The sequence below is a fragment of the Abrus precatorius genome, unplaced genomic scaffold, assembly GCF_003935025.1.
Source record: "Abrus precatorius isolate BTA unplaced genomic scaffold, Abrus_2018 Scaffold2, whole genome shotgun sequence".
NCBI classification, from domain to species: domain Eukaryota; kingdom Viridiplantae; phylum Streptophyta; class Magnoliopsida; order Fabales; family Fabaceae; genus Abrus; species Abrus precatorius.
The window spans coordinates 10,565,880-10,578,248 of NW_020874362.1; the positions used below are offsets into that span (position 1 = coordinate 10,565,880).

General features: G+C 29.6%; 1 protein-coding gene across 6 annotated transcripts; it reads right to left on the reverse strand.

Moving 5' to 3' along the window:
- Nucleotides 1–4,604: 4,604 nt before the first annotated feature.
- Nucleotides 4,605–11,178, reverse strand: LOC113857657 (protein WEAK CHLOROPLAST MOVEMENT UNDER BLUE LIGHT 1-like). Of its 6 annotated transcripts, none has more exons than XM_027489754.1 (4): nt 10,827–11,178; nt 7,015–7,110; nt 6,728–6,877; nt 4,605–6,463 (listed from the first exon to the last, which is right to left on the reverse strand). In XM_027489754.1, the coding sequence occupies exons 2-4, from the start codon at nt 7,039–7,041 to the stop codon at nt 4,787–4,789; spliced, it is 1,854 nt and encodes a 617-aa protein (XP_027345555.1). In that variant the 5' UTR covers nt 7,042–7,110; nt 10,827–11,178; the 3' UTR covers nt 4,605–4,786. The 6 variants fall into 6 exon arrangements, with proteins under 6 accessions (XP_027345555.1, XP_027345556.1, XP_027345559.1 ...); XM_027489755.1 differs by lacking the exon at nt 10,827–11,178 and adding an exon at nt 9,402–9,554; XM_027489758.1 differs by having other exon boundaries at nt 4,615–6,463; nt 6,728–6,813; nt 10,827–11,072.
- Between the last annotated feature and the right edge of the window lie 1,191 nt (nt 11,179–12,369).

The window sequence follows — 12,369 nt, forward strand, 5'->3', positions numbered from 1 at the left end:
TATACGAAGCCCCATCTGAATAGGAATGTCCTGAAGAGTTATAGTACACTCTCCAGGAGGCATGTGGAAGGTATGAGTCTCTAGCCTCCATTTTTCTACCAAGGCTGTAATAAAATGTCGGTCAATAGGAAAACATGCCAACTGAGCTACCCCAGCAAATCCAATTAAGATAAGATGAGGAAGTATCTCCATTAGAACCCCTTCCATGCCAGCCGGTATGAAATGACTCCTTCTCACCTTTAAAATTGGGTGGTCACGTCCATCCCAAATATGCTCCGATACATGAACAGACTGATACCTCAATAATGAACCATCCTTCGGGTCAGGATTTAAAACCCTACTCCGCAACGAAAATGATGCCATCTGAAATTAAATTTTTCAACTTAAACTTAAATTATGTACGTTAAAATTAATAATTTAAAAATTCTATTAAATTTATCATACAATAATTTATTATTAGTACATGGGTTTTATTACAATTATTTAACTCTAACAATTTCAAAATTTCAAATTAACTCCAAAAATTATTTCATTTAATTTTTAATTTACTTTTATTTATAAACAAAACATACTTTCATGCACTAAGTTCACTTTATATATCAAATTTTATAATTATAAAATATAAACAAATACATAATTTTAATCTTCCTAAATTTTTTTCTGTAATTCTTCATATTAAACCACAAAATCATTATTTTATTAATTTCATTAAAGTGTTCCCTCACAATACTTAAAGTTTACTCCTATTTAAAGTTTAACTTCATTATTATATTAATTATTGAAAATTTTAAACGGTTCAACAATTTCGATGGATATATATATATATATATATATATATATATATAAACATTGTTTCTAAAATTTTGTAAAAGTTTTTATGTTAAGGATTGGCAAAAAAAACATTCAAAGATGTTTTATTTCTTGGATTGAAAGGAATACTAGTTTTGACAATAGTTCTCACAAGTTATCTAGTAATATATAATATTCTTTCCTCTTAATTTATCAATTAATTAAAATAGAATTTTTTTAAAATTAATACATATTATGGATTATTATAATTTTTATTTATTACATTTTTAAAAAACTAATTATAAATAATAACACATATATTATATAATTTCTAATACAATTTATCTAAATTATTATTTGTTTAAGAAGAATAAAATGCATTTTAAAACTAATTTTATACCTTATTTATAAAATCCTTTCAACTAAATTAGATAAATTATAAAATTTGTAAAAAATAATACATTATTATTTTTTAGCAAATTAATTACTACATTCTTATTTAAAATAAAACTTTTGTTATGTTAACTTTCATAAAATCATTATTTTCTTGATTTATTATAATTATTCAATAATTATTTTGTTTCTTAATAAAAATATTGTATTTATTATATCTAATATTTTTTATTTCACTTTTTTTTTATATATTAATCTACTATCAAATAATTAAAATTAATTATTTACATTAATTATTTAATTTTTTCACTGCATTCTACATATATTTTTCATTATCATGTTATTTATTTTTTTCTAAACTATATATTTATATATATTATTCTTTCCTCTTAATTTATCAACTTATTAAAATAGAATTTTTTAATTTAATAATTAATACATATTATGAATTACTATAATTTTTATTTATTACATTTTTTAACAACTAATTATAAATAATAACATATATATTATATATTTTTAATACAATTTATCTAAAATATTATTTGTTACAGAATAAATAAATAAATTTATAAAATATTTAAAAACTAAAATTAATTTGTGCACCTTTGCAACTTTGATATGGATTTAAAGGAATCCTCTTCTTCACCAGCACCACTCACTCAGGAGCTAAGCATTCACCCACAATTTCATCTGCACCACAGATTCAATATTACATACATGCAATTTCATATTTAAAAAGCAAAATATATTCAAAATATTAGTCTCATTACCTTTTAATAATTATTCACTCAAAAACCTTAATACCAGAAGCCAACAAAATGCTAATAAATGCTGTTTTTTTTTTTTTTCCGGCAACGATACAGCCTCTGCAACAAAATGCAAAACGGAGAAGATGAAGGAGAAAGAGAAGAAAGAAGAGAAGCTCGCGCCCAAACGGTCAAAATTCTCTGCTATGTGGACCAATGAAAGGAGAGTCGTCCCTGACCTGGACGACTGTTTTGAATCGTCACTGACCCCACCGACACTGACGTCGCCTCTAACTCAGACGATTCTGTAGGATTTCTACACGTGACTTCCTTCTTTCTCAGCCGTCGATTTCTTTTTAGTAATTTCAATTTTTTTTCGTTTATTTGGAACGTGTCCCACCAAGATTGGTGTCGTCTGTTAACTGGACGTTTTTTCCTTTTTGGTGTTGTCCTTGTGCTAGACGACTCTACTGCCACGTAGCCATCGAACCCCAGACAGGAAATTTATTTGCATGCATGCCTAATTTGGTATTTTTTTTTCAAATTAACCCCAAAAGGGCAAAAAAGTCAAAAATTGACTCATATACCAACCGACCTTAAAAATCCCAAATAAAGCAATAAACTCTATCTAAACATAACCTTGCACCAACCAATTTTCTTGCTTGAAGATTAGGAGCATATGGACTTGGAGATCAAAAGGGAGTGTGGAACGCTTTCAATGGAGGGAAATAGAACCTACTGAGGAGTGGAGAATGATTTCACAAAGAAATTTGCAAGAGTCTTGTCACAACAATCAAGTCATGGGAGAGTATTGATTTATAACCTAAGGGAATTCCATGCTAAATAGATTTTGAGTCAAGAGGAACCCTTAACTCTTCTTATTTAAAGATAAAATTGTGTAACCTTGGTTAAATTTATGATGAAAATGTCATTTGAAAAAGAAAAACTAAAAAAATAACTAAAAACAACAAGATTAAGTGTTTTTTTTAGAAAAATTCTAAAGAATTGTAAATGGATTATTTGAAGGAATTTTTATTATAAACTTTCTTGATATGTGTTATATCTACGTTATAATGATGGTTATTTGTTAATTCATGCTTTGAAATATTTTAAATAACGACTTAAAGTTTTCTACAAGTTTTAGTGTTTTCTGTGTTATGTGACTATGTATACTGTAAATATTCCATTAAGAGTGTAATATGAGTTTTAATTTTTTTTTTTATTATATGTGTGGTATGAATATGGTGTTATCAATGTTAGCTTTGATATTTGATTATTATATCTTTTTGATTGCACGTAAAAAAAGTTTTGGCAGACTTTTAAAATAGTTTACTATTTTGTGTGTATATGAATATCTTTTTTATGTTATTTTGCACTTAAGTACTTTCTAAAATTCACGAAAAATTCTATATTAAGCCAAGGAACATGTTTTTAATAATTATAAGAACTTGATGGAATTATTTAAAATTAAAAGATATTTTTTCTTGAATTGTTGGCAAACTTTAAGTGAGCTTTTTACAAAAACAAACTTTAAATCAAAAGTGATCATGCAAATGAGGTATTGAGACCTGGATCTATTTTTATAACATCTGAACTGTGACTCACTTGAAATTATTAAAAATTCATTGACTAAATTTGAAAATTTGGACCATAAATAAGTAAGACAATGACTTTTGACTTTGAAATAAACCTCAATTATGCATGAAATGTGGACTACATGAATTTGGAACCACTTAACTAAATTTGAAATGTTTAAAGTCTAGAAATTGCTCCAGAAATTTGAAGAAGGACATGTCATATGAATAAGTTTAACTAACTTGCAAAAAAGAGGCTTTTTGCAAAATAATAAAGGTTGAGGACTGAACTGTAAATTTTGTAAATTATATGTATTTTTTTAAAATAAATTTCAAAAACATTATTCTTAAATATAATACTGTCTTAGGAGTAATTACCCACTAGTTTCGCAAAATTTAGAATTATAATAAATCAGTTGTGAAATTTTCATTAAATTAAATTGTGGTAAGAAAATGGCGTTCCATGCATAGCATAGCTAAATCATGATTTATTTATTTTTTAGCATTTTATGAATATTTGAATTATTCTTGTATATTTCTATAAACATAAACATTCCAAATAAAATAGCTTCACTGATTTGATAAATTTTGGATCTGTAGCTAATTAATACTGATTTTTCTACTAATCTAATATTAGAAAATGATTCTATGGCTAATAGGAGAAATTGTGTTTTTTTTTTATTTCTAATATTTTTTATAATTTTGTATGAAGTTACTTAAAGAAAAATAACCCTATTGATTTCATGATTTTTAGAGTTGTATTGAATGAGTTGTAAATTTTACAATATGATACATGAAATTTAGAAAATTGAAAAATTGACAATTCTATAATATTGAATATTTCTCTTAAGTCGTTTTTTCTTGTAAAAATATTTTTATTGTAATTTTAATTTTGATTTTGGTTTTTTTTTTTTACAATATATATTGTTATTTTATTTTGATTGTATAGAAATTTATATTTTGGTTTTACTAGAACCGGAACGAAGATCGAAAGGTATTGCAATTTTGAGAATGAGTGAAGGAGAAGTGTAAACTCAAAGATTTAGCAAATATATTACTATAGTAGATGCGTCCTAAAGTATATTATTGTGCCCTTTTCGTTTAATATGGTAATTTTGTATTAGAATAAAGCAGATACACCTTATGGTGAATAAATGGTCTTATTTAATTTGCTTCTTGCAATCAAAGAACTTAATACAAATTCTGACAATTGGCATCCAATACACAACCTGTTCAGAGGTAAGATTTGTTAAGGCTTATGGCATTATCATGAGTTGATATTTACTTGGTTGGGTGGGTTTTTTTCTTTGCAAAGAACATTACAACCTTTGAAGGGAACAAAGACTTCTTCTTCTTCTTTTTGGTCTTTGTTTCTGAGGGAGGTTCAGTTTCAGTGTTATTAGAAGGAACTATTCCTTTTGAGCTCAATGAATCATCATGTACAGGCTCAGTAGGAGCAGTAGTCTGGTCATTCAATTCACAAGCCATCTTTTGCTGCTCTTGTCCAGCCATCCATGTTCTTAATTCCTCTTCAACAGCAAACTTTCCTTCACTGGCCTTCTCAACATTCTCTGTTGCAATCTTAAGAGATTCCCTTCTCACAGACAACTCTTCATTCAGTTCTTCTAACTTCTCCAAGCTTCTGAACTCTGACTCTCTTGCAATCTTAATCTGAGAATTAGCAGCTTCAATCCTTGCACTGGCTTGCTCCTCTGCCTTATAGGCTCTCTTACTGAGCTCATGATATTCATCTAATGTGAGTGTCACCATTGAGGAAGAATCATTGCCATTCTTGTTCTTAGCTGAGTATTCACTCTTCTCCAATGCTGTGATTGCATCTCTGGCCAGCATCTCAGAAGCCTTGGCTGCTTCTATCTCCTTCTGTGCTGCCAATAAACTACATTCCAAAGTAACCGATCTGGCCTTGGCTTGTTCAACCTCTTCTTGTGCTTTAAGCAACTCTGCCTGAGAAGCCTGAGCAAGTGATTTGGCCTCATCAGCCTCTTGTGCTGCTTTCTGCAGTTTCTTTGGCAACTCGATCATCATCTCGCGCGCTTCCTCCTCTTTCATCTGAAGAAAAACGGCTGCAGCCCTTGCCTTCTCCAGTTCAGCTTGGAGATTTACAACAGCAACTGAAGCCATTTCCTCATTTTGCTTGAGGGTGGTCAGAACTAACTTCTCCTCTTCTAGATCTGATTTTAGGGACACAGAAGCCTCCCTCAAGCTGTTAACTTCAGCAGTTGCTTTCTCTATGTTCACCTTTATTTCCTCAAGTTCCTTTTTTCTTTCTTCATAACTTTCCTCCTTCAGTTTTGATTCCATATATGATGCTAATTCAGCTTTCAAATCATGGAGTAAAGAAGAAGATGCTTCCAATTTAGATTTAAGAACCCTGGCTGACAAAACTTGCTCATTTAGTCTTTGGAGCTCCTCTTCAGCTTGCTCAAGTTCCAGCTTCAAATTGTGAGACTCTTGATCAACAACTCCTGATGTCTGTGCTTCTGCTTCCAATTGCGCGGTTCGCGAAGCGTCCAATGCCTCCTTTGTTACAATTAACTCAGCGCTCAAATCTTCCACTGCCTTTTCAATCTGTTTGGATGCTGCAACAGCCTCTTCTGCGTTATTGATTGCCATATCCCTTCCACTTACCATAGAAGCATACTCCTTCTGCAGTGATTCCAGTTCTTTCTTAACGAATTCCAGCTCAGAAACCGCGGCAGTGTGCATGGCTTTTTCAGCCTCAAGCTGTACCTTGGCTTCAATACTAGCTTCATTTACAATGTCCAGCTCCATCTCTTCAATTCTTAGAATCACACGTTCTGCCTCTTCTTTTACCCCAAGCTCATCTTGTTCTACCCTGTCTAAGTTCATTTTCAGTATTTCTATAAGCTTCCTAGTGTTTTCCAGTTCCTCAGCAGTTTGTGTTCTTTCAAAATCTTCCCCTGAAAGCTTGCTTCTCTGTTCATCCACAAAAGTTTAAATTAAAAATAGTGGGTTATGCATGCCCTAAAGCAAAGGGAAACAAGTGATGTAGATGAAAATTTGTTACTCCACTTTGCAACCACATCCCCTTCAATTGTAAATGCACGTTTATCTATAAGGTTTTAAGGGTAGTAGCTTTTCATTTTTCTTTACACAAGGTACTTTTGCAAAGATGCAAATACTGCTAAACCATATAGAAAAGATAGAGGTAAAATACAGTAGTTGAAACAATGTATATACCTCCAAACTCTGGGTTCTACGAGATTTCCAATCAATTCTTCCTCCAAACTTGGACACAGCATCTTTGACAGATTCAAAAGGTACAGCTGTGTCAATAACATTCTTAGAAGGCTTAGGAGAATCAGCATCTCCTTGAGAATCGATTCTTCCCTGAGAGGAAACAATTGAAGTTTAATTAGTATTAGTTTCTATTGTGATTGTTTTCTTGTCACTAATATCAGATTCCGCTCATACCCAGTTAGAATGATTGATTATTTGGTGAGTTTATTGATTGAGTAATTAATTACCATAGGGGATTCTGGAAATGGCTCCATTGAGGATTTTCAAAGTGGCCCCTCTTCAATATTTCTCACAGGGTCAGACTGTAGCAATTGGTGTGCCACCTAAATGAATTTCAAGTGATTAGAACACAGACAAGTAAAACTATGTCATGAAAATATTTACAACAGATACTGTTTATTCAATTCATGGTTCAATTGAGTTTGAAAATTTGGTATTCCAAATGCAAAAGCAAATTTGCTGATTCATTGCTTTCAAGGCAAAAATAGGACTGATATCTACATGTGGATGTCATTGAACTAATCGTTATCTTTAGTTCACTGGCTCCATAAGCCAAGCCGGTGGCTAAATAAGGCCTATAGTTTCTACAAAATGCAATAAATAATAGAAAAAAAATAAAAGGATTGACGAGGAATGGAAAAGTAATAGACAGAAAGGGAAATTAGATTATTGTTTGACACAACAAAAGTTGGTATGCATAAAGCTGGCCTTGGCTGTAATTTTCTTTAATTTAATGTGTGTTGCCTAGATAATCACATAATGACTATTTCGTGTATAAAGCACTGAAATAATAAGAATATAGAAAAAATGAAAAAACAAATAAAAAAAAGAACATTTCAAAATACAACCTCAAATGCAAACTGACACGTATTTACATAAATCGGATATAATAAAGTTATATATATATATATATATTGTTATACAAAACTTTCACTTTTTGTGTATCTTAGTTTTTTTTCTCTCAAATATTAGCAAGACTTTATGAAAACTGGAATGCCCTTATTTTAATCTGTTTTAACGTTGATTTGATTACTATCACGCCATTCACCCACAAAACAAAACATAAGAAAATTACTTCGTTGTCCATCGAGTTAAGTAAAAAAGAAAAAGAAAAAAATCTCCAAATTATTGGAAGAAATTTTTAAAACTACACCTCAAATCAGCAAACGAAAACCAATATTAAAATGCAAAATGTTCTAGATGAAAAGATATACCCATGACGAGAGAAAATGATATGAAACCATACACATCGAATATACTAAAAAATATAGAGCAGCACGAAAAGAACAATTAGAATCCAACAAAATAAAAGTAAATCAAACATGGACTAGAATAGATTAACTCAGTAAGAAATTGTAATGGAAAACTCAGAGAGAAGAGAAAAAGAATGAATACAAGTAGGAGCAACAAGAGAGAAAAATGATGGTCCTACAATAATATGGTGGAAGGGATTAATTGATGTTGTTAAGGTGATGATAGAGGTTTTGAACAAACAACTCATAATATTGTTTATAGCCTCTCCTTTCTTGTGTTTCCTAAACATGCAAAGTCCCCATAAACTATCGCCTCAAGGAGAAGAAAATGATGTTCAAACACATGTTGGGTCATGCTAGCTACAAGCATTGTTCGGTTGTGTCATATTCCAATCCTCTTTTAAATCTTTCGTTCAACCAATTCTTGACAATCATCTAATTTTAAAAGCAAACTTTTATATGGAAATCGCATAGCATTGCTTAAAGTATAATGATAAATTAATATTGCTATGAGAAGGAAATTATCATATATTTGTAACTGAGTATCTACAGAAATATTTTCTTATTTACACTTTGGTTTAGTAAGTAAAATAATCCTACCAAGGTACTTCTTTTGTTAATCGCCCATATAAAATGCTAAGAGATTGTTCAGCACAGCATAAAGACGTTTATAAACGTTTGTGCGAAATCGTAAGAATGACTAGGCTGTAATTCTCTTGTATATATTAACTTCATTTTAACATGTGTGTTACCCAATTGAAAAATTAGATTATGAACATATCGTTCTAACAGCACCAAAATTATAGTCATCACATTTGTAAAGTGAAGAAAACCCAAATAGAAATTGAGAAAACTCAGAAGTGCTGCCCCAAAAGCTGTGTATCATGTCTACATGAACCTAACATATTATAAATAACAACCTTTTGAAAGTCCTAATACGCTTCAAAAACAATTGATTCAACATTTTCATTTTTTGTTCTTGTTTCACTCATCTTTTTCTCAGATATTTGCAAGACTTTATTATTCTATTGAAACCACCAAGTGTCTCTTTTTACCATTGATTTGATAACCACCAAACAACCTTTCAACCTAAAATAATGAATAAAAAAAATAATTTGATGGTGCACCAAGTAAAGAAGAAGAAAATATTAAAATATCAGCCTTGGCAAACAATATTATTGAAAGTTGATACCAATTCATTGGAATTATTAAAAAAAATTCATCACAACAACATAATGTTAAAGTTATACTAAAATTAAATGGAGGGAGAAAATGAAATGAAACCACATATACATGTGGACGAAGATTATGTTGGTGTTATGAGAAGAACAAGAAGGCAATAAAATAAAAGTGATTGAAACCTGACGAAGTATTGGACAACTCCGAAAAGAGAGAAAAAAAAGGCAACGTGTTATGAGTAGAAGGAGGAACAGTGAGGAGGATTAAAGGTGATGCTATAATACGTTGAAATTGAGAAGGAGGAAAGAACAACTCAACAATTTATGGCCTCCTCCATCTTGTGTTTCTAACTCGTGCAACGTCCCCATAAACTGGTCCCCCAAGGGAAGCAAAATCATATTCAAACACCTGTTGGGCCACCATTTGTGCGTCACCCATTTCCACCACATAAATTTAAAATAAAAAAAAAATTGAGATAAATGTGGTGTTGGATACCAACATTAGTACGTGGTCGTAGTTCTTAAATTTAGTTATATATAAAATATTTTTTTTGTCCAAACTTGTTTAAAATCTAATTGTGATGAAACTTTTAAATACGATTGCCTCAAGGTTTTTAAATAGATAATTAAATATATTTTTTGTGAAGGAAAATTTCATGCATTCAGAAAAATCTTTATTAGATATCTTTTAGATCGAATCCTCTACAATTTGGCAGCCTGCAGTTCATTTTTATTTAAACGAATGAGAAAGAAAAGAAGGCTAAAAGAAGGAGATGAGAAGGGAGAATGAAGAGAGGAGAAGAAGAGTTTCTTTTTTATTCAAACAAAAATGAAACTGCAGCTAATCCATTCTAGAGAAAAGTGATAAATTATAATATACCAACACGGGACGAGATGTATCAAATAAATAATACTACTGTTAAGCATTTATGAATCAAAATTGTTTTTACATAAATCCATCAAATCAAGTTATTTCTTGTGTTATTCTCCTCATTAATTAATGCTAAAGGTGTTGTTGATGGGTACTGTCAAATAAATCACTGTTCGGCACAATGAGGTTGCACATTTGTAAAACTGCACATTTGTTGTGTTAACCGCTTTTTTCCTTTTATTTTTGATGGTTGCATTGACTTCATTTTTGTGTGCAATTGAAACATTAGATAATGAATATATCGTTTAAACGAAATATTCATTATGTTAGTAAAATGAAGAAAATGAAACAGAAATAGGATTGTCTGGGAAGAAAGATTCCAAGGAAAAGAAAAGGGAGAATAACTTTCTGTTTAAATAAGTATATAATTTAATATATTAATGACATATTTATTATCATAAATAATATATAATCTTCTCAATTTAAAATCAGAAAATTGTCTTCTCCTGCGTTTAAAACTCCCAAATAATCCTTAAGAAAACAAGAAAAGAGAAAAATGCATGATTTGGTCATCTCAAGAGTTGTATTTTAAACAAGATCATAGCAAACCACATACGATGCATGCATAGGAAAAGAAAATGAATTGAAACCGTATGCATGAGTCAAAAAAGCATTTCTAAAACACAATTAATATAAGAACAAACACAAAAAAGCAATAAAAGAAGAGTGATTCAAACCTGGAATAGAATTGAAGGAGCCAGAAAGAGATGGTAATTGAAGACTTAGAGAATTTTAAAAATGGAAAAGAAAAATGAAAATGAAAAATATGAACAAGGAGAAGCAAGAGGTGGTCCTATAATACGGTGGTAGGGATAGCTGTTGAGGCGTTGAAGAAGGAAGGAACAGCTCACAAATGTTTATGGCCTCCTCCTTCTTGCGTTTCCATCTCATGCAACGTCCCCATAAAGTGCCTCCTCGACCCATTCACAACACTATTCTAACACGTGTTGGATCCTCATGCCTCTTCCTTTTCCACCACCCCTTTTCATCTCACCACAGATATGCTATTTCCTTCTCCCCTTTATCCCTTCTGTTAACCTCATCCTCTCGTATATTATTATTATTAATCACTGTTCTTCTCTTTTCAAGGAAACATTCATCCTTCACAATTACTCTATTCAAAAATGTTGGATAAATATGTATAAATGGATAATCTTGCGATTTTTATAACTTGCATATATAAAGATACGTAATGAACTATTAATAAATAATATTTTTTAAATTAATAGTTGTGATATTTAATATTATTATTTATTTTTAATAAAAATTTATTATATATAAATTCTTATTGTGTGTAATTAGTTATACATTAAAGAGAACTAATAATTAAAGTTTAAAACATGTCAATTTTATATAAAAGGGTGTATTTAATACATTATAATGTTTCCATAAAGATTATTATTATATAACTTTTATACTTAAATATTCTTTTATGCCTTTTATCTCATAATAAATTAATAAATTTAAAAATACTTGAAAGTGTTTATTCAATGAATAAAATTCATGTATATGAGCTAAATATTTCAAGTTCGATCAGCTTCTGTATTTTCATAAATGTGGAGCCTACACATGAGTTTTAAACTTACTAATTCAGAGCATGCATTATAATAAATATATCTCCAGCCTTTTCTACTTTACTCACTTTCACGTCACTTAAATTTATACTCTTAATTATTTAGCAAAATAATTATCCTTTTGTTTATACATTAATAAGATATGTGTTAGTATATATACGCGTTATGATTGTATGTTATGACTATATGTTTTTTAGTGTATGACATATTATTTTAAAAAACAAAGTATTTAAAATTAAGTTATTTTTATAAGAATATAATTATGTCTTCTAAATAATAAATATAACTTTGTACGGTATCAAATAAATGACTTAATTATAAGACTTTACTTAATAGTATTTTTAAAAGAAGAATGTTATTAACATACTCATAATTATTTATTAAAATTTATTAAAAATTATAATAATCATGTGAGTCTCACTTTAAATTAATGTCACTATACTAAAATCATGTTTCTCTCATAATTTTATTTAGTTTTTAATAAATTTTAGCCAATATTTAGAAGCGTGTTAAAGATGATGCATGTATTTCTCTTTCTTAAAATATCCCTAGTCAATAATAATAATAATAATAAACAATTATTATTATTATTATTATTATTATTATTATTATTATGTAATATGTTTAGATTAATGTGTAAGTGAAT